Source organism: Rhinopithecus roxellana, chromosome 4, assembly GCF_007565055.1.
Source record: "Rhinopithecus roxellana isolate Shanxi Qingling chromosome 4, ASM756505v1, whole genome shotgun sequence".
Classification (NCBI taxonomy): Eukaryota; Metazoa; Chordata; class Mammalia; order Primates; family Cercopithecidae; genus Rhinopithecus; species Rhinopithecus roxellana.
Window position 1 is genome coordinate 166,551,020 of NC_044552.1, and position 23,111 is coordinate 166,574,130.

At 38.4% G+C, this 23,111-nt stretch overlaps 1 protein-coding gene across 3 annotated transcripts in view; it reads right to left on the reverse strand.

The window, feature by feature from the left end:
* Window positions 1-564: 564 nt before the first annotated feature.
* Window positions 565-23,111, reverse strand: part of MAN1A1 (mannosidase alpha class 1A member 1) — a 172,129-nt gene continuing 149,582 nt past the window's right edge. For all 3 annotated transcript variants that reach the window (XM_010373463.2, XM_010373464.2, XM_010373465.2), the window contains exons 9-13: window positions 22,074-22,189; window positions 11,553-11,772; window positions 10,293-10,465; window positions 2,075-2,190; window positions 565-1,704 (exon numbers count right to left, since the gene is read on the reverse strand). In XM_010373463.2, the coding sequence (XP_010371765.1) occupies window positions 1,578-1,704; window positions 2,075-2,190; window positions 10,293-10,465; window positions 11,553-11,772; window positions 22,074-22,189 (752 nt within the window). In that variant the 3' untranslated portion in view covers window positions 565-1,577. The remainder of the gene's footprint in view (window positions 1,705-2,074; window positions 2,191-10,292; window positions 10,466-11,552; window positions 11,773-22,073; window positions 22,190-23,111) is intronic.

Below are 23,111 nucleotides of genomic sequence, written 5' to 3' on the forward strand. Positions count from 1 at the left end.
CAAACTTAACGTTTAAAAGAATCAGATACGGATTTTTATCTACTCCAGGACTGTGGTGAATTGGGAGTGGCCATTTCTTTATATTTCTTCTAAGTTGTGATCTCTATGTTGAATATAACCATACTAAATATGCTATATTCTTATTTGGCCTAAAATGTATTAGATTTTCCTTGATTGATCATGAATAAGCAAAATTGGCAAAGCTTCCTTCAGAGTCAAATCCTGCTTTCACAAACTGAAAGGAAATAATTTACTACATTTGAGATAGAGCCTTTTTCAAATCTGAGAAATCTGAACCAAATAGAATGCTTTATTTTCCCAAGGAAAAAAATCAAGATGAAATACAAACAAATGGAACTAAAAGCCATATGAAATACCCTTTCTTGGCCGGGCGTGGTGGCTCAAGCCTGTAATCCCAGCACTTTGGGAGGCCGAGGTGGGCGGATCACGAGGTCAGGAGATCGAGACCATCCTGGCTAACACGGTGAAACCCCGTCCCATCTCTACTAAAAACACAAAAAATTAGCCGGGCGTGGTGGTGGGCGCCTGTAGTCCCAGCTACTTGGGACGCTGAGGCAGGAGAATGGCATGAACCCAGGAGGCGGAGGTTGCAGTGAGCCGAGATAGCGCCACTGCACTCCAGTCTGGGTGACAGAGCAAGACTCCGTCTCAAAAAAGAAAGAAAGACCCTCTCTTTAGAGAGACCCAATTTCTTCATATATTCAGTTAAACACAAAAGCTAATCCATTAAGTTATACTATTTTGTTTAGAAAAATGTAATTCAGTGATAGCAGAGCTCTGCAAAATTTGAGAGCTCACCTCTCTGTGTAGTAGGGAATGGAAGAAATTAACCAGTATATAATCCAGAATTGACACAGGGCAGTAAAGTAAAATTAAAGGACACATTTACAAAATAGAAAACACTAATATAATTAAGCAACAAAAATACACTGCAGTTCCGATTAAATGAGGTCAACATGAGATGATCCTTTTGGAATGACTTTCTAATTTGAATTATAATGTGAGTGAAGTATTTTAGAAGACATTCTATCAAATAATGATAGACCTGCATAAAGAGGCTGTCACAGTTAGAAGATCTGTCTCTGGTGGACAGACAAACCAGATTAACATGAAATTGAAAAGGAAAAAGCTTTTTTATACTTATTATTATGGCTTTTTGCAACATGGCAAAACATTACAGCTTAAAGCAGACATCATCTCCTCTTAGAGGAGGAAAAAGTTTTGCAGTCAAATCAAATTGTAATTAGGAGATCATTGCTATACCATTCTACTCAGTTTAATAAAAATGGTATTACACCTTCATGAACTCCAGAGATAATAGGTTACTTAAAAACAAACAAAAAACTGGTGGATACACTGGCTGAACAATAAAGGATACGATAAGGAATTTAGGTCCTCCTATACTTATGATAATAAACATAAAAGACTGCAAAACAATTTAAGAACTTAATCATAGACCTACTAATCAAAGTTCATCATGTGCCTGATTACCAGAAAAGGAATTATTAAGGTATGCAGTGAAGGGAATGGAGCAGAGTAAAATATAAAATGTCTTTTTATTCCTCTCTGATTTCAACTTCCTTTTTTTCTTTAGGGAGGATAGGGAGAAGATGTGCTTCGCTATTGAAGATCCAATGCTCCAGTGGAAGAAGATCATCGTCAGAAAATATTAGGTACAAATATCTGGTGAGAGAAACATAAGTATATGAGGCCCAAGAGACTAGGCAGGCAGTGAAACCACAAACACACAGCAAAAACCATATCAATGTCTCCATTCATCTTACCGAGAAACATGGACAAGAGTCAAATATATCAACAAAACCTTGAGGGGTTATACTCACTAACATGGGGTAAAGAAGCTACTCAGTGCTTTGGTGTTAGCAGTACCAAGTCACTGAACCTAGTTATTGAGAATACGCCTGCAATTATAGCCATGCCTGATATTATGTATCAGTCATACTTGATATTACTTGAATGTGTTCATGATAAAAGACATCTACAAAGATCTGTCCAGGTACCTTAGCCACATGGTTTTACAATAATTTTTACCTACTTCAATGTCTCTGCTAGGAAGAAACTCTGCTGCACATCATCATAACTCTCATGAAGAAGGTAAACATCCCTTAGGCCTGAATAGCCTCCATTCACTCTGCAATGGTTTTCCAAGGCCTAAATTACAAAGAGGAGGGGAAAAAATGGTCACATTTTAATAAGTTGATTGTCACTAATTTTTATTATTAGACTGTCAAGTTCAGATAAAACTTTTTATTTTTTATTTTTTTGGGGCAGGGCCTCACTCTGTTGCCTGGGCGGAGTACAGTGGTACCATCATGGTTCACTGCAGCCTCTACCTCTTGGGCTCAGGTGATTCTCCTGCCTCAGCTTCCCAAGTAGCTGGGACCACAGGCATGTGCCACCATGCGTGGCTAATTTTTTGTAGAGATGGGGTTTTGCCATGTTGCCCAGGCTTGTCTCAAACTCCTGGGCTCAAGTGATCTGCTTGCCTCAGCTTCCCAAAGAGTTGGGATTATAGGCATGAGCCACTGTGCCTAGCCAAAATTTATTTTTTACAAATTGGATTCAAATTAAATCAAAGTGTGTTAGAGTTTTAGGTAAAAAAATTAAAACCATAAACTAAATGTAAATCAAAAATGAAGTCACAGAACGTATGGACAACATATCTTACCTAATTTGAAACACTTCTGCCTTTAGTTTTGGAAAAATTTTTCACTGATTTTTACCAATTCCTCCTATGTTCTAGAGCAGGGTTTAGCAAAGTATGAACTACAGGCTAAATCCAGTCCACTGTTTATTTTTGTAAATAAACTTTTATTAAACCACAGCCATGTTGTTTAAATATTGTCTGTGGCTGTTTTTGTACTATAATGATAGAGCTAAGTAGATGCAAAAGAGACTGGCTGTCTGTCCCCCAAGCCTGATATTGTCTGGCCCTTAACAGAAAGAGTTTGCTGACCCCTAGTTTGGAGAGATTGCTAATGTCAACTGGGATCATAAACCACTGGTTGAGAAACTATATTGGAACAAAATCAGCTGCTACTATAATCAGAATATCTGAGTTTTTGAAAATTGATTGTAGGGTACTAATCAGTGATACTGGTAACAGAGCTAAAAGAAGAAAACGAAAGACAGTGAGAGACGTGGCTGGAATCTATTCCTAAAACAGGTTTTTTTTTTTTTTTTTTTTTTTTTTTTTTTTTTTTTTTTTTTTAGTCTAGTATGGAAGAAGATGGGATGACTCCACTGACAACTCTCTAGAGAGAAATGATCCTACATTTCTGTAGTTGTCTGAATTTAATGAATATTTGGAAAACAGATGGGTTGGGCAGTGTGAGGATGAACATTTATGTAACAACCTAAACCAACCTGCCTTCCACTTTGTTGGTTACCACTAAGATGACTGCTGTTTGTGTTTTCTTTTCCCCTTCCAGAGCCCACTTTCTTTCTTTGTTTGTTTCTACTTTTCTTTAACCTTTTTCCAGCTTTACCGATGTATGACAAATACAAATAGTATATACTGGAGGGTGTACAATGTGATGTTTTGATATACACTTCTTCTGTGGATATATACCATCTGCTGTGGTGGATATACATCATCTTCTGATGTGGATATACATCATCTTCTGATGTGGATATACATCATCTTCTGTGGATATACACCAAGAATTAGGATTGCTGGATCGTATGGTAGCTCTATTTTTAATTTTTTGAGAAACCTCCATACTGTTTTCTACAATGGCTATATCAATTTTCACTGCCACCAACAGTGTACAAACGTTCCCTTTAGTCTGTATCCTCACCAAGACTGATTATCTCTTGAATTTTTGATAACAGCCATTTAAAAAGGTATGGGGTGATATCTCACTGTGGTTCTGATTTGCATTTCCTTGATGAGTTGTGATGTTGAGCATCTTTTCATTACTGGCCATCTGTACGTCTTCTTCGGAAAAATGTCTCTTCAGATCCTTTGCCTATTTTAAAATCAGGTTGTTTTTCTGCTACTGAATTGTAAGTTCCTTAATATTTTGGATAGTAATCCCTTATCAGATACATGGTTTGCACACATTTTTGTTGTGTTTCATTTAGTTGATTGTTTTCCTTTGCTGTAAGGAAACGTTTTAGTTTGATGTAGTTTCGTGTGTTTATGTTTGCTTTTGTTGCCTGTGTTTTTGGGTCAAATCCAAAAAATCACTGCCAAGCTCAGTGTCAAGGAGCTTTTCCCTCATTGTTTTCTCCTAGGAGTTTTATGGTTTTAGGTCTTATATTTAAGTCTTTAATTCATTTTGAGTTGTTTTTTTTTTTTGTGCTGTTTATATTTTGAAATTACATTTGCTGCTCTGCTAGTTACCAGGCATATTCATTTCTAGGGAAGTTATTTTCTGCTCATCACATCCTACTAATCCTATTAATTATATGGTCAAATAAAAATTTCCATTGTACAAAAATGGCCATCTGCAATCTGGTTCTAATTTATTGACTATAGACAAAAATAATAAAGTTTAAGACTAAAACCCTAATATATTTTATAGTGAAATAAAGAAAATATAAACAAGATATACTTACTCTTAGTTTCTCACGTCATTTTTCACTTTTTAGTTTTCCCCTGTGGATCATTGTTCTGTCCCTCTTTTTTTTCTTTTTTACATGTACAATTGTACCCCATTTTTCTCCCATTTAATCCAACTACCAAGAAGATGGAAAGCATAGACCTTGCCTTATTAGTTGAGAAAAATCTTCTCTGGCTAGCAAGGATTTTGGAGGAAAATAAGGCTCTAAGAATGTAGAGCCCAGAAAAGAGGCGAGGGAAACTAAATACCAGCCATGGATTCTCATGAGCAGAGATGCTGAACTGAGAGCTCAGCTCCCATCTGCAGATACTGATAATGAGGTTATTGATTTTTCACATCAGGGCTGGAGGACAGAAGGGAGAGAGCAGAGACTATGAGGAAAAGAATTTAATTACCTGGTTAAAGAAAATCTGACCAGAAGGCCACATGAATAAAGAAAATAAAGAAAATGCCTCATGATTTCACACTTTTAAAAAGCCCCCAAGAAAATAAGACCAATCAACTTAAAAACAGATGCTTCGATTAAATTCTAAGTTCCAGACAGTGCATCAAATGGAGGAGGAGCGTGAAGAAACTTTCAAGTCCTATTATTTTTTCTTTCCTCCTTTTTTTTTTTTTTTGACAAAAACTCAAATACCAGATACGTAGAGTAAGCCAAAAATTATTGGTTAAAAAAAGGAAAAAAAAAAAAAATCAAAATTTAGAAAAAATGGGCAAGCTTTTTATGGGAAACCCCATTTCCAGATATTTCTTTAAACAGATTTTAATCCCAAAACCTTTGTTCCCTTGAGGTTTTTTGGTGATGAGCTAATGATAGGGTCAGCCATGATAAATAGCCACTCCCCCTTCCCATGGAAACTGCTCTAAGCTCCTTTATTTTGTTAGAGGAGTTGCTTTTGGGGTGGACAATGCCTAATCACCTTTCTTTCTAGTTTACCCTCTCATTCTTGTTCCCCACAAGTCCTCTTGAGGCAAGCTATAGTATTCATGAACACAGTCAAACATTTTGAGTGGTGGGCCAAGTTCCAGCTTGAGATCCCCCTTATCAGTGGCCCCAGAGGCTCCATGTCCCAGGCAGCATCTTCCTTCTCAACATGGGGTTGTAAGTGAGAATGAAACAAAATGAAGAAATGCTTAGACAATAACAAGGGCCTCCAGAGGTTTAGAGAGGCCCAGCCACTTTCAGTTTTTAAAATTTTTGGTAAAAAAAAAAAAAAAAAAAAAAAAAAAAAAATTTTAAGGAAAAGCACCAAAGACCCACCCCTCTCCCCTTACGCAAAAGTCTAGATTTTAAGACTTTAGGAATGTGAAGCTGGGGACAAGCAGCTTTCCTGGGCCCTTACAACAGCCCTGATTCTCTCAGCATCTCAACAGTGGACGTTGTCACGTGTTTGTATGGCTAAGTCTAATCAGATCATCATTGTACTATAATCTGTTCTTGGGACTCTCAGCCTCTAGGCATAGGGACCACCTTGGTTTTGAGGAAATTATTAGTAATTGTTAGTAATTATTATTAGTGATCCTATGTTATTGGGATGTGCTAATAGCAGAGAACAGGATATGAGAATGTTTATAGTGACTGGCACTCTAAACACGGGATGATGGGTAAGAAAATAGCAAGCATCATGAGTTACATTCTAAGTCAGAGGACAGAAGAGTATTCTCTTGTCTACCAGATATGTAACTGGCTGATCCATGGAGTAAGGCTGTCTGTGTGTGTGGTCTGAACTCAAGGGTAGAACACAGAGAACTAGGCACCTTGAACAAATCAAAGAGGGTTTGGAAACAGGATGAAGCCTGGGGAGGCAGGAGGAGGAAGGAGGAAGAGAAGTCACTTTCTGAGAGTGGAAATGTCTGAGTGGAAAAGGTTAGGTTTAGAAGAGCAAAGAAAAATGTCTGTGCAAAAAAACACCAAAAAACCTGAAATTCCAAAAATACCCCCCCAAAGTCAAAAAAATCGCAAATCCCTATGTAAGGCTTTACCCTTTACTGTAGATCAGCTGAGACATTATATAATCTGTGAATATATACATATAATTAATATTCCGATAAAGCTCATGCTGTAAATTATCAGATGTTTAACTGGAAGGAATCTGTCAGTTTCTCATTTTTTTTTTTTTTTTTTTTTAATTTCGAGAGAGTCTCACTCTGTTGCTCAGGCTGGGGTGCAGCGATGCAATCTTAGCTCAACATAATCTTGAACTCCTGGGCTTAAGTGGTCCTTCCTCCTCAGCCTCCTGAGTAGTTAGGGACTATAGGAGTGTGCCACCATGATGAGCTAATTTTTAAACGTTGTAGAGACAGGGTGATGACTTGTTGCCCAGGCTGATCTCAAACTCCTGTCCTTGAGCCATCCTCCCACCTCGGCCTCCCAACATGCTGGGATTACAGGCTTGAGCTACCACGCCTGGCCTTCGTGACATTTTTGAGAAAAAGCAAAATAAATATCAGTTAAATATTATTTCTATATTATAACTATATTAATAATATTAAACATTATTTCTGTCAGGCAGACTCACAAGTGCTTGAACACCTGTGATTAATGGAGTGCTGTTAACCCACAAAAGAACTGCCTAGTGTTGTAGTGCTGGATTATATACCTTTTCATATCTTATTTGACATTATTAGTAGAAATTTAAGACACAGAAAGCAGGTTTCTCAAGTGTATCAGTGAAAGAAGGCTGGGAAGGGAGTGCTTTGTTAGACGATAGGAAGATGGCTTACAAATACTTTACAAACTGAAAGTATGGGTGAAAAAGTACAGTGCAAAGGAGATGTGACTCAGCGGTAGCGAATGGAGAAGCTAACACTGACCATAATTTCAATATAAGCCAGTTTTTTTTTTTTTTTTGGAGATGGAGTCTTGCTCTGTCACTCAGGTTGGAGTGCAGTGGCATGATCTCGGCTCACTGCAAGCTCCGCCTCCCGGGTTCATGCCATTCTTCTGCCTCAGCCTCCCAAGTAGCTAGGACTACAGGCGCCCGCCACCACGCCCGGCTAATTTTTTTTTTTTGTATTTTTAGTAGAGATGGGGTTTCACCGTGTTAGCCAGGATGTTCTCGATCTCCTGACCTCGTGATCCACCCACCTCAGCCTCCCAAAGTGCTGGCAATTTTTGTTTTTTTTAAAAATATAAATCTACTAAAAGAACAAGTTGGACTATAAGCTGTGAAAATTCACACTGCTAAGAGAGGAAGAGAGGTTTTTGAGACACACTGCTCAGCCCTAAAAGACCACAGCTGGAAACCAGGTCAGGAGAAGAAATTCAAGGGAAATGATGGATGAGGAAAGGAAGAGATGGCAGAACATGCTGTCTTCAGATAACTGGGGAGCTGAAATGTAGAAGGGAGATTTTTTTCCTCTGGTACCCCCAGAGCACAGAACATTGTAAATTGTGGCTTCAAAATAAGTAACTTTCTAACACCTTCAACCATTACCAATTGGAATGAGTTACTTTATTAGGTGATACATTCCTCTTTGCTGGGAAGTCCTTGCGTTGATGAGGAACAGCTATCTTGCAAAGATTTGGAAGGGAGTCTTGTCTTTAAGTAGAAAGCTGAATGAGGTGATTTTTAAGACCCCCTATGTTTCGGTTTGGGTTCCCTTAAAAATAAAGCATGAGACAAGGGTTGGACGCAGGATGCAGGAAGTCTATCAGGGAGGTGATATCAGGAAGTGGGCAAGTGGGAAGGGCAAAACAGGGACAGAAGAGCCAATGAATTATACTAAGTTACGACTGTGTGCAACGAGGCTCACTCCTGCTAGAAACCCTCTGAAGAACCATGTAGCATGCATTCCAGAATGATTCTTGAAAGAAAGAAGACTGGGATAGTTATCCATCAACTCCAAAACCTCCTTGGTTGACAGCCATTAACTCCCCAGCACTTCCCAGACCACAGCCAGCTGGCTAGGGAAAGCTCTTCCACCTTCTTTTCCTGACATGGTTTCCAGCTGTGGTCTCAAGTATGCATCACAACAGCCAAGTGCTGGAGGTGCTGGAGGTGCTGGAGGTGAGAGCTGCCAGCACATGCGGGGCTGCTGCTGAAATACAGGAGGCCATGGGGGTGGGGAAATGTGTGGCCATGCCTTTGAAGTCCCAGTTTTTCTGGTTTAAAAAATGCAAGATCCTACAGTACTCCTTGCTCACCACTATAGCTCAGGTTCTAGCAGAGGTTACTGGGGGTGTCCCCAAAATTGAGACCTCAGTGTTGTGACACAGGGAAATGATTTCATGTCATATATTATGTTAAAGGGTTGACAAGAAATAAAAATTATAACACATAAACCAACCTTATGATCCCATAAACAACCAACCTCCCGAAGAACAGAGCAAACCAAAGCACCCTGTCTACCTTGCAATACGAATTTGCTTACCTCCCATTTTTGATCCCTTCTCGGCCATACATTTTGCACATTCTAACATCTATAAAATGGATGTCATAATTTAATTGGCAGTGTTATTTTTCTTAGTGGTATATAAAACAATGATGCTTCTTACTATCATGTTTTAGATTTGATGGAATACATTATTCCTGATATTCTCAACTTAAACTGATATTCAATTCATTTGCTGGCCAATTGAAGATCAAAACAATTCTTATCATCAAAGTTTAGAAAAGCCTCAATTTTAACATTTTTTTCCAGAGGAAAAAACAGAAATGTAAAGAAATTACAATGACTACTGTTAAATGTAATAAAACTGCCCCTCAAAGAGGCCTAGAGAATTGCCGTTATCCAAAATGACTGATGATTAATAAGCAGACACATACTAAATGAAGAGGATAATAAGCAAGATTCACCGATGGCTTCCTAAGATATTAGTTAAATTTTACCAAAGGCAATATTCATTTTAGATTTCCTGAGAGAAGTCATTCCTCATGGACAGTTTTTAAAGATAGCTAACTTTCTAACAAAGAGTGCTAGAGAATGAGAGTGTAATTAAAGCATTTGCTTGTTCTTATCCCCTGAATTCCCTTCCACTCCTTGCGGAATAATAACTCTTACAATTAGACAGACATTGTTCGATGCATATCCTGCAGGGTGCCTCCTCAGGCATTCTGCACACAAAGCATTCACTAGATTAGTTTAGGAAGGAGATACACCATCCTGGGCAGGAAGAGACCCAAGAGGTGACAGACAATGAAAACAACACCCTGGGCAGGTGGAAAGCTTACAGATATTCCAAGAAACCTGAGACTGGTGAAGGAATATCCTTATACAAAGTAATTCTTCTATAAGTGCTTTCTAAAAGTTAGATCTAAGTAGCTATTTACTCTAAGTAAAAGCATATGTTAGCATTTTAAAGCTCAAAGACAGAAAAACACATGAAGTGTTTATTCAAACAGACAGAGGTGAATATCCCCAAGCTGCCAATAACCCTTAGGTGGAATTAGGAGATCATCATTTTTGTATTAATGGGAACTTAATTTTAGACTATACCTTTCTAGTCATCTCCTTCAATATCTAAGTCTATCAGGAGGTATATCTATATCAATGTTATACAAAGCAAAGCTGAAGCCAGGGATATAAAATGACTTCAATGAAAATACACAGTCCTAGGTGGAAAAAATCCTGGTCGAAGCTTTAAAAATTATAGAAAAGTTGATAAGCCTGATTTATAGGTATCAACTGAACATTTTTTACTATGACATTTATCTATAAGAAACATGCAAATTAAAACATCACCTCTACAGCTTCCCAGGCCCATTTCCTGTACTTTGGATCATGAGTCAGTCTCCACATATACATGTAAGTCTCCATAACTTCTGGCCGTAAGATGTAGTATTTTTCATTTTGTCTTGTAGCAATGGCTTCAACACCACCATCAAATCTGAAAGCTTCTGGTCCCAGTTTCATAACTAAAGGACATGGAATGAATGAATAAGGGTTATTGTCCTGGATGGTGCTTACAGTCAATAAGTTAAATAAAACTAGAAAGTACAGTCATCCCTCAGGATCTGTGGGGGATTGGTTCCAGGGCCCTCCAAGGATAACAAAATCCATGGATCCTTGAGTCCCTTATATAAAATGGCAAAGTATTTGCATACAACCCAGGTACATCCTCCCATATACTTTAAATCATCAGCAGTTTACTTGTAATACTTAATACAGTGTAAATGTTATGTAACTAGGTGTTATACTGTATTGTTTAGGGAATAAAGAACAAAAACTCTATAAATGTTCAGTACAGACAGAACCATCCATTTTTGGGGGAACATTTCTGATCTGCGGTTGTGGAACCCAAGGATACGAAGGTCTGACTGTACTTTAACAACACTGAAGACAGATGTCAAAGTGATCATTTTTAAAAAAGAGTTATAAACATCATGTAATATATAAAACTCATATACTTAAAACATTTAGTCATCTAAAAGAGTCCATTTTAGAAAACAGTAACAATTTATTTATTTTCATTTAACCCCCATTTACTGAGCACCCACGAGGCAGGTGCAAGGCACCATGAAATACCATTTGAGTTAGCCAGAAACTTAGTGGTTGACAATCCTAAGTAATTTTGCTACAAAAGGCCAGTTATTTATACTTTGTGTTGCAAATTCGTATTTTATAAGAAGGGAGTGGGATTCATGATCTATTTCATGGGGGATGTGCAGAAGATTAACAATGGTTAATACAATGCTAAGTTTCTCTTTGCAGGGAGATAGAGACCCTTGCCCAGTGTTATTAGCAAAAGCAGAAGTCAGTAAATTAGGCTGGCTTTAACTCTTTATGGCCTGGAGTTTTGTTTCTTGGCAAACTAAACGTAGGTATTTTCAGGTAGAAAATCATTGCCTTTTAAAATAAAAATATACATTCCTTTATGACATTAATCACGATCATCAAGTTTCACAGGCAGAGTGGACAGTCTTTTGATGGCAGCAATGACAAAACTGCATGAAATCAAAGCATGTGGGAATAGGCTGTAAGTGAAGAATAACATGTACTCACATGTTCGATTATATGATTCATGACAGGTACGGGCAATTTCAGCCCCGAGTTCAAGGTAGTGTTGGGCCATGCCTTCGGGAGCTCCATCAGCCCCGAGTGCGAACATGCCTCCTGCAAAGCAGGTCAGGTGGCCCATCTTGTGCTCCAGGAGGCCTCCTTTCCACTCCGCGATGTAAGTTAGTCCGCTGCTAGACTTACGGATCAAATGAGTCTCAATGGCCTGTAAAAAACACTTTTTTACTATTTTGTAATCTCTTCTCAAATTTATACTAAAAATATGCCCAACATTAATAAAAAAGAGAATAAAACACAACTCCCAGTCAGAGTTTGGTGTTACAAATCCATTCAACCTGAAATTACACGCTATGCTTTCTGTATTCCTCTGCTAGTTTATGCCTTATTAGTTTGGTTAGTCAGAATTAACACTGCTGCGCCAGCACAGTTGGTTTTGCTTGGTTCCGCGACCAAACGCTTGTATTCCTCATACTCAAAAACCTTTCCCCTTCCCAAAGACAGGCCACTGTGCCGCGGTAATAGTTGTTTTGGTACATTTTCATTTCCACAAGTGGTGAAATAACACAAAGCCCAGGCCCTAAGGTGGATGAGGAACACAGCATATTTTTGGACGAGATCCAGGATGGTGGCAAAACTCTTCCTTTCAATTCTGTAGGCCTGGAGGGATCACAAAATAGAGTGACAAAGAGGGGGTGTTCTGTTGTACTTTAGAAGTACTTGGCTTCAAATTCTAGCTTTGACACTATGTCTAATTTGTGGAAGTGAACAATTTGCTTACTATATCCCTAAATCTCCCTAGATCTAAGTAGCTATTTACTCTAAGTAAAAGCATATGTTAGCATTTTAAAGCTCAAAGACAGAAAAACACATGAAGTGTTTATTGAAACAGACAGAGGTGAATATCCCCAAGCTGCCAATAACCCTTAGGTGGAATTGCAGAAGACTTGGCTTCAAATTCCAGCTTTGACACTATGTCTAATTTGTGGAAGTGAACAATTTGCTTACTATATCCCTAAATCTCAGCATCCTAATCCATAAATGGGAACAACAGGATCTCCTGATAGGACTCTGACACATTTTGTTCATAAAGCAGTCACTAATGCAAGTGGCACGTGATCAAAGTCATTTATAATTACCATTTACATCTCCAATGTGGTGACACTTGAATCAAGTTCCTCCCTAATACTTCTATTAAAAAGCACACTATTATATAATGAATAAATGTATATATTTTAAAAATTGGAATAAAAATCTTTAAATTTGGGAGAAATGATAATGTTTACAAAAATGATTTATAAAACATTTTTTATTTCTATCCCAGGTCTGTTGATATTCTCTTAAACTAGACAGACAAATAAAATATGCCTTATATTTTAAAAAGCAAAAATAATCTCCAATTACTGTAACAGAAAATGCTCTCCCTGCCGCCCCACAATTACTTCATGGAAGGAAAAAGGCCATGACTGTGTCTATACCTGTACACTGCTATCAAGAGACAGGGATTTGTTAGGAAGAACATTTGGGAATAGACACAGAAAAAAACTTGTGATAGAGAAGAATGAATGAAAATGAATACACAGGAAGCTAAAACCTTTCCTACCTTTATTAGAAATAAACGAATGAAACTAAGATGGTAAGAAATAAATGAACATATTACTGTGCTCATTAACCGTGGTTAAGCTAATGTTATTGATGGTTTAGTTATTACATTTTCATTCTTATTTTACGCAACTGAAGATCTTAGCTATTTATACTTCTCATAACAAAAATTGCAATAAAGTCCTTCAAGCAGATACTTGTTCATAACCCAAGAAATTATTCTTTCTACATGGCAAGAGTAATAGCTTTTGAGCATGAATTAGAGAAACATTATTACCCTGTTATGGATCCTAAATAAAGTATGATATTATTTCTGGCATGATTTGGACCAAGTTGCTACCTTTTAATAAAAGCTACAATGAAATTCCAAGACCTTCAAAGCAATAATTTTGTGTGGCCATGGGAAAATATAAATAAATACAAAGAAGGATAGTCTTTAGTAGATCTGAAAAAACTGTGTCAAGGCTAAAGATAATTGATTAGAAAAAAGGGTACTATATATTTTGTGATTTAATCTTTCCATAATTGATTTAAAAAATTGGTTTGATGAAGTCTTCAGAATCGTGTCTGATAAGTCACCTGCCCAGGTATCATTTACCATTCTGAGTTCCTACTGTAACCTCCAGATAGGGCCATGATGGCCAGTTGAAAGCTCAAAATATTTTCTTACTAAAATAATCAAATAAAATATACCACTCTGGGATTAAATGCTTCCCAAAATCTATTTGAAACTACAACAGAGTAACCGTATCTTCAGTAATCAACTGTCAAGAACAATAGTGTGCAGCATCCTCCCCTTGGTTACAATAATCTTCTAAAGTACAACTTAACAGAAAGAAACTTTGCTGTATAAGACGCTGCTACTTCTCAAAACAGACATTTAGTTGTTCTAGCTTTGCTTTCTAAGTTGAAAATATACAATGCAATGAAAATTAGCTTTTACTACTAAGAGAAGCAGGAAACACTTTTTGACTTCATTTGTTCTTAATGGATTTTCCTGTCAATGATTTGTCTGATTACAATATACTAAAAGTTGTGTAGGTATGGTTTTAGGAACTAGGAAGAAAATATTTCAAATAATATTTCAAAGTTGTCTTTTTTTGAACATCAAGATCTCAGAGGGCCAATTTAAGATTAGAATAATTAAAATGTCTGCCAATATGTTAATTAGAGGATGACAGAATGGAAACTATAAAATATGGAGAACTCCCTAGATTAAAATCTGAAACCTCATAGCAGTGAGGAAAAATGAACCTAAAAGAGGCCATGTGGATCATATATCCTAGTTTGCTTTTGATGTTAATCACATGCCTTTATAAAGGCTGTGCCAAATGTAGGCCAACGTTCTCACTAAGGCGCTTCTGGTTCCTGCATGGAAAGTAGTGAAGACTTTGTAAAGGAAACCAATGCCATACTCAGTGTAGTTAACCAGAACAAAGCAAGCTGCATTTCTATTTAAATAAACAAGTATGCCTATGTCAAAATAACCCAGATCTCTTGTTCGAAAGACCAATTTTATAATGGCTACATCTTTGGCATTAAAAATTTCAATTTTTTCTTATGAATTAACACTTTATTAAAAAATTTCTAAGCTGTCAAGACAAAGAAACTTTTTCTGAGGACTGAGCCACTATTTTACAACACTACTTGAGAAGCCTTGATAATATTAAAAGAATATATGTGTTACCACATAAAATAATCACAAAAACACCTGATTGCACTAAAAAATTTTGTTCCTGAAGAGTATAAATATTTTAGATAAAATAATTTTCTTCCTGACTTGATTTACTTTCTAACTTTATTTTCGGTTTTGATTGAAGCTTAACTGGAGGTGTTTCTTAGTTTACTTTTATACTGGCCTCCTCCTAGAGACTTTAAGTAGTTTCTAACTTACCTTACTAACTTACTGCTTACAAATTAGTAAATGAAGATTTAAATGTAGAATGGAAATTCTTACAAATAAATCCACAGTGAATGAGTTAAAAGGAATGGGTGTTGATACAGACAAACTTTAATCTTAATTTTGGTTTGACATGTAATTTCTCTGAGGTACAGCAACTTTATCTGTAAAACTGGGTGAGTAATATCTCAAGTACTGTGAGAGAGAAAAAAAAAAACCCAACTCCACCATTTCATTTAAAGGAGCTACCCTAACACACTGCTTAGCACATGGTAGGCAATTCAACACACAACTGTTGCCTCTTACTTCTCCACTGTAAAGAATCTTTGATACTATTAATGATCTTCCCTTAAATATGAGTTTATTCAGATTTTTATGTGTGGATTTCCTTAGAGTACTGTCCACATATCTCTGGGGACAAGTTTACTTCACATGGAGGTAGCCATTGGGACTCTCTGTCTTCTTGGTCAATTTTTTTTTTTTAATTTTTTTTATTATTATTTTTTTTTATTATACTTTAAGTTCTAGGGTACATGTGCATAATGTGCAGGTTTGTTACATATGTATATTTGTGCCATGTTGGTGTGCTGCACCCATCAACTCGTCAGCACCCATCAATTCATCATTTATATCATGTATAACTCCCCAGTGCAATCCCTCCCCCCTCCCCGCTCCCCATGATAGGCCCCAGTGTGTGATGTTCCCCTTCCCGAGTCCAAGTGATCTCATTGTTCAGTTCCCACCTATGAGTGAGAACATGCGGTGTTTGGTTTTCTCTTCTTGTGATAGTTTGCTAAGAATCCATGTCCCTACAAAGGACGCAAACTCATCCTTTTTTATGGCTGCATAGTATTCCATAGTGTATATGTGCCACATTTTCTTAATCCAGTCTGTCACAGATGGACATTTGGGTTGATTCCAAGTCTTTGCTATTGTGAATAGTGCTGCAATAAACATACGTGTGGATGTGTCTTTGTAGTAGAATAATTTATACTCCTTTGGGTATATACCCAGTAGTGGGATGGCTGGGTCATATGGTACATCTAGTTCTAGATCCTTGAGGAACTGCCATACTGTTTTCCATAATGGTTGAACTAGTTTACAATCCCACCAACAGTGTAAAAGTGTTCCTATTTCTCCACATCCTCTCCAACACCTGTTGTTTCCTGATTTTTTTAATGATTGCCATTCTAACTGGTGTGAGATGGTATCTCATTGTGGTTTTGATTTGCATTTCTCTGATGGCGAGTGATGATGAGCATTTTTTCATGTGTCTGTTGGCTGTATGAATGTCTTCTTTTGAGAAATGTCTGTTCATATCCTTTGCCCACTTTTTGATGGGGTTGTTTGTTTTTTTCTTGTATATTTGTTTGAGTTCTTTGTAGGTTCTGGATATTAGCCCTTTGTCAGATGAGTAGATTGCAAAAATTTTCTCCCATTCTGTAGGTTGCCTGTTCACTCTGATGGTAGTTTCTTTTGCTGTGCAGAAGCTCTTTAGTTTAATGAGATCCCATTTGTCAATTTTGGCTTTTGCTGCCGTTGCTTTTGGTGTTTTAGACATGAAGTCCTTGCCCATGCCTATGACCTGAATGGTACTACCTAGATTTTCTTCTAGGGTTTTTATGGTATTAGGTCTAACATTTAAGTCTCTAATCCATCTTGAATTAATCTTTGTATAAGGAGTAAGGAAAGGATCCAGTTTCAGCTTTCTACTTATGGCTAGCCAATTTTCCCAGCACCATTTATTAAATAGGGAATCCTTTCCCCATTTCTTGTTTCTCTCAGGTTTGTCAAAGATCAGATGGCTGTAGATGTGTGGTATTATTTCTGAGGACTCTGTTCTGTTCCATTGGTCTATAGCTCTGTTTTGGTACCAGTACCATGCTGTTTTGGTTACTGTAGCCTTGTAGTATAGTTTGAAGTCAGGTAGCATGATGCCTCCAGCTTTGTTCTTTTGACTTAGGATTGTCTTGGCAATGCAGGCTCTTTTTTGGTTCCATATGAACTTTAAAGCAGTTTTTTCCAATTCTGTGAAGAAACTCATTGGTAGCTTGATGGGGATGGCATTGAATCTATAAATAACCTTGGGCAATATGGCCATTTTCACGATATTGATTCTTCCTATCCATGAGCATGGTATGTTCTTCCATGTGTTAGTGTCCTCTTTTATTTCACTGAGCAGTGGTTTGTAGTTCTCCTTGAAGAGGTCCTTTACATCCCTTGTAAGTTGGATTCCTAGGTATTTTATTCTCTTTGAAGCAATTGTGAATGGAAGTTCATTCATGATTTGGCTCTCTGTTTGTCTGTTACTGGTGTATAAGAATGCTTGTGATTTTTGCACATTAATTTTGTATCCTGAGACTTTGCTGAAGTTGCTTATCAGCTTAAGGAGATTTTGGGCTGAGACGATGGGGTTTTCTAAATATACAATCATGTCATCTGCAAACAGGGACAATTTGACTTCTTCTTTTCCTAACTGAATACCCTTGATTTCTTTCTCTTGCCTGATTGCCCTAGCCAGAACTTCCAACACTATGTTGAATAGGAGTGGTGAGAGAGGGCATCCCTGTCTTGTACCAGTTTTCAAAGGGAATTTTTCCAGTTTTTGCCCATTCAGTATGATATTGGCTGTGGGTTTGTCATAAATAGCTCTTATTATTTTGAGGTACATTCCATCAATACCGAATTTATTGAGCGTTTTTAGCATGAAGGGCTGTTGAATTTTGTCAAAAGCCTTTTCTGCATCTATTGAGATAATCATGTGGTTCTTCACTTTGGTTCTGTTTATATGCTGGATTATGTTTATTGATTTGCGAATGCTGAACCAGCCTTGCATCCCAGGGATGAAGACCACTTGAATATGGTGGATAAGCTTTTTGATGTGCTGCTGAATCCGGTTTGCTACTATTTTATTGAGGATTTTTGCAACGATATTCATCAGGGATATTGGTCTAAAATTTTCTTTTTTTGTTGTGTCTCTGCCAGGCTTTGGTATCAGGATGATGTTGGCCTCATAAAATGAATTAGGGAGGATTCCCTCTTTTTCTATTGATTGGAATAGTTTCAGAAGGAATGGTACCAGCTCTTCCTTGCACCTCTGGTAGAATTCAGCTGTGAATCCATCTGGTCCTGGACTTTTTTTGGTGGGTAGGCCATTAATTGTTGCCTCAATTTCAGAGCCTGCTATTGGTCTATTCAGGGATTCAACTTCTTCCTGGTTTAGTCTTGAGAGAGTGTAAGTGTCCAGGAAATTATCCATTTCTTCTAGATTTTCTAGTTGATTTGCGTAGAGGTGTTTATAGTATTCTCTGATGGTAGTTTGTATTTCTGTGGGGTCCGTGGTGATATCCCCTTTATCATTTTTTATTGCGTCTATTTGATTCCTCTCTCTTTTCTTCTTTATTAGTCTTGCTAGCGGTCTGTCAATTTTGTTGATCTTTTCAAAAAACCAACTCCTGGATTCATTGATTTTTTGGAGGGTTTTTTGTCTCTCTATCTCCTTCAGTTCTGCTTTGATCTTAGTTATTTCTTGCCTTCTGCTAGCTTTTGAATGTGTTTGCTCTTGCCTCTGTAGTTCTTTTAATTGTGATGTTAAAGAGTGTCAATTTTAGATCTTTCCTGCTTTCTCTTGTGGGCATTTAGTGCTATAAATTTCCCTCTACACACTGCTTTAAATGTGTCCCAGAGATTCTGGTATGTTGTATCTTTGTTCTCATTGGTTTCAAAGAACATCTTTATTTCTGCCTTCATTTCGTTATGTACCCAGTAGTCATTCAGGAGCAGGTTGTTCAGTTTCCATGTAGTTGAGCGGTTTTGATTGAGTTTCTTAGTACTGAGTTCTAGTTTGATTGCACTGTGGTCTGAGAGACAGTTTGTTATAATTTCTGTTCTCTTACATTTGCTGAGGAGTGCTTTACTTCCAATTATGTGGTCAATTTTGGAATAAGTGCGATGTGGTGCTGAGAAGAATGTATATTCTGTTGATTTGGGGTGGAGAGTTCTATAGATGTCTATTAGGTCCGCTTGGTGCAGAGATGAGTTCAATTCCTGGATATCCTTGTTAACTTTCTGTCTCGTTGATCTGTCTAATGTTGACAGTGGAGTGTTGAAGTCTCCCATTATTATTGTATGGGAGTCTAAGTCTCTTTGTAAGTCTCTAAGCACTTGCTTCATGAATCTGGGTGCTCCTGTATTGGGTGCATATATATTTAGGATAGTTAGCTCTTCCTGTTGAATTGATCCCTTTACCATTATGTAATGGCCTTCTTTGTCTCTTTTGATCTTTGATGGTTTAAAGTCTGTTTTATCAGAGACTAGGATTGCAACCCCTGCTTTTTTTTGTTCTCCATTTGCTTGGTAGATCTTCCTCCATCCCTTTATTTTGAGCCTATATATGTCTCTGCATGTGAGATGGGTCTCCTGAATACAGCAGACTGATCGGTCTTAACTCTTTATCCAGTTTGCCAGTCTGTGTCTTTTAATTGGAGCATTTAGTCCATTTACATTTAAGGTTAATATTGTTATGTGTGAACTTGATCCTGCCATTATGATATTAACTGGTTATTTTGCTCGTTAGTTGATGCAGTTTCTTCCTAGCCTTGATGGTCTTTACATTTTGGCATGTTTTTGCAATGGCTGGCACCGGTTGTTCCTTTCCATGTTTAGGGCTTCCTTCAGGGTCTCTTGTAAGGCAGGCCTGGTGGTGACAAAGTCTCTAAGCATTTGCTTATCTGTAAAGGATTGTATTTCTCCTTCACTTATGAAACTTAGTTTGGCTGGATATGAAATTCTGGGTTGAAAATTCTTTTCTTTAAGAACGTTGAATATTGGCCCCCACTCTCTTCTGGCTTGTAGAGTTTCTGCCGAGAGATCTGCTGTTAGTCTGATGGGCTTCCCTTTGCGGGTAACCCGACCTTTCTCTCTGGCTGCCCTTAAGATTTTTTCCTTCATTTCAACTTTGGTGAATCTGGCAATTATGTGTCTTGGAATTGCTCTTCTCGAGGAGTATCTTTGTGGCATTCTCTGTATTTCCTGAATTTGAATGTTGGCCTGCCCTACTAGGTTGGGGAAGTTCTCCTGGATGATATCCTGAAGAGTGTTTTCCAACTTGGTTCCATTTTCCCCCTCACTTTCAGGCACCCCAATCAGACGTAGATTTGGTCTTTTTACATAATCCCATACTTCTTGTAGGCTTTGTTCATTTCTTTTTCTTCTTTTTTCTTTTGGTTTCTCTTCTCGCTTCATTTCATTCATTTGATCCTCAATCGCTGATACTCTTTCTTCCAGTTGATCGAGTCGGTTACTGAAGCTTGTGCGTTTGTCACGTATTTCTCGTGTCATGGTTTTCATCTCTGTCATTTCGTTTATGACCTTCTCTGCATTAATTAGTCTAGCTGTCAATTCTTCCACTCTTTTTTCAAGATTTTTAGTTTCTTTGCGCTGGGTACGTAATTCCTCCTTTAGCTCTGAGAAGTTTGATGGACTGAAGCCTTCTTCTCTCATCTCGTCAAAGTCATTCTCTGACCAGCTTTGATCCGTTGCTGGCGATGGGCTGCGCTCCTTTGCAGGGGGAGATGCGCTCTTATTTTTTGAATTTCCAGCTTTTCTGCCCTGCTTTTTCCCCATCTTTGTGGTTTTATCTGTCTCTGGTCTTTGATGATGGTGACGTACTGATGGGGTTTTGGTATAGGTGTCCTTCCTGTTTGACAGTTTTCCTTCTGACAGTCAGGACCCTCAGCTATAGGTCTGTTGGAGATTGCTTGAGGTCCACTCCAGACCCTGTTTGGCTGGGTATCAGCAGCAGAGGTTGCAGAAGATAGAATATTGCTGAACAGTGAGTGTACCTGTCTGATTCTTACTTTGGAAGCTTCCTCTCAGGGGTGTACTCCACCCTGTGAGGTGTGGGGTGTCAGACTGCCCCTAGTGGGGGATGTCTCCCAGTTAGGCTACTCAGGGGTCAGTGACCCACTTGAGCAGGCAGTCTGTCTGTTCTCTGATCTCAACCTCCGTGTTGGGAGATCCACTGCTCTCTTCCAAGCTGTCAGACAGTGTCGTTCGCGTCTGCTCAGGCCTCTGCTACTTCCCCTGTTGTTTTTTTAGCTGAGCCCTGCCCCCAGAGGTGGAGTCTATAGAGACAGGCAGGTTTCCCTGAGCTGCTGTGAGCTCCACCCAGTTCGAGTTTCCCAGCGGCTTTGTTTACCTACTTAAGCCTCAGCATTGGCGGGCGCCCCTCCCCCAGCCTCGCTGCTGCCTCGCCGTTTGATCGCCGCAGACTGCTGTGTTAACAATGAGGGAGGCTCCGTGGGCGTGGGACCCTCCCGGCCAGGTGAGGGATATATTCTTCTGGTGTGCCCGTTTGCTTAAAGCGCGGTATTGGGGTGGGAGTTACCCGATTTTCCAGGTGTTGTGTGTCTCAGTTCCCCTGGCTAGGAAAAGGGATTCCCTTCCCCCTTGCGCTTTCCAGGTGAGGCGATGCCTCGCCCTGCTTCAGCTCTCGCTGGTCAGGCTGCAGCAGCTGACCAGCACCGATTGTCCGGCACTCCCTAGTGAGATGACCCCAGTACCTCAGTTGAAAATGCAGAAATCACCGGTCTTCTTTGTCGCTCGCGCTGGGAGTTGGAGACTGGAGCTGTTCCTATTCGGCCATCTTGCTCCGCCCCGGGCAATTTTAACTTAGGCGATTGTCAGAATACAAATTCAGGATTTCCCCCCACATAATATAAATTGTGGTCCTAAGGAGATAATTCATATTTATGAAAGAATACGACTTTTTCAGATATGTGACTCTTAACTGAGGTTTAAACCATGCAAAAACTTTAGCTGCCCAATTAGAAATAAACATCAAATATGATTACTATTATTATGATATTAGCAGATATTGAACTCTACCTAACTGGAAGTATTTTGTAACTCATTCATGTAGTACATCACTTATTCATTAAAACTTGATTAATATAAAAGTTATAAGTTAGGGCTGAGTGGCAAAGAAGATTTAAATATTGGGTTACCTGAACAGCATCAAAATACATCTTCTTAGCTTCCAGATCTGTCTTGTCAGACATTAACCAGGCCTTTAGCAAATATTCATAGAAGCTGTCTCCAAGACCTCCAACTGATACATGATCTGGAGAGAAAGGGAAATGAATTTTAGAGTGATTCAGCTTTTAATTCAGATAAAGGAGCAAAATCACATTAGCAACTAGGATGCAACCCTATGTCAACTGCAAGTCACTGGTACATTTAAATTCCAAGAAATCTTTTATTTTCAGAAAAATACTCTGAAATGAGCAGATGGGCTATTAACTAATGTAACATACTCTAAATAATTACCAGAGTAGTTTTGTAAACATGGAAGATAAAAGATATGTAATCACCCCTAATTCTAAAAATCTGGCTCTCTAGTGAAAAATACCCAACTAAAATGTTCACAGTATATATTTAAATACATTTTTATTTGCTTTAGTTCTGAATAATATAAAATTCTGGCAAAGCTATGAATATTAACAAATTTTAACAAGTGGTTTGTAATAAATTAAACAAGAAGCTCCTCAGGTTCATTGCCATTATTATTATTTCTAATCTCACTCTGTCACCCAGGCTGGAGGGCAGAGGCACGATGACAGCTCACTATAACCTCAAACTCCTGAGCTCAAGCGATCCTCCTGCTTCAGCCTCCCAAGTGGCTGGGACTGCAGGCATGCATCACCACGCCAGGCTCATTTTTAAATTTTTTGTAGAGACGGCATCTCGCTATGTTGCCTCAGCTGATCTACAACTCCTGGTCTCAAGCGATCCTCCCACCTGGGCCTCTCAAAGAAGAGGGATTATAAGCATGAACCACTGTGCTCAGCCTATTACTGTTTGATAAATTTTCTAGTGCTATGAATCCCAAATACCTATGGGACAGGGGCAGTCAGAAAGAATATGAGGCAGAAGAAATTTTTCCTCCTAATACTCCATTCCTACAGTCCACCTTCACTGCCATTTATCATGCCGGATCCTCTACATGTATTATCAACAATCTCACAACTATAGGATAGGTATCC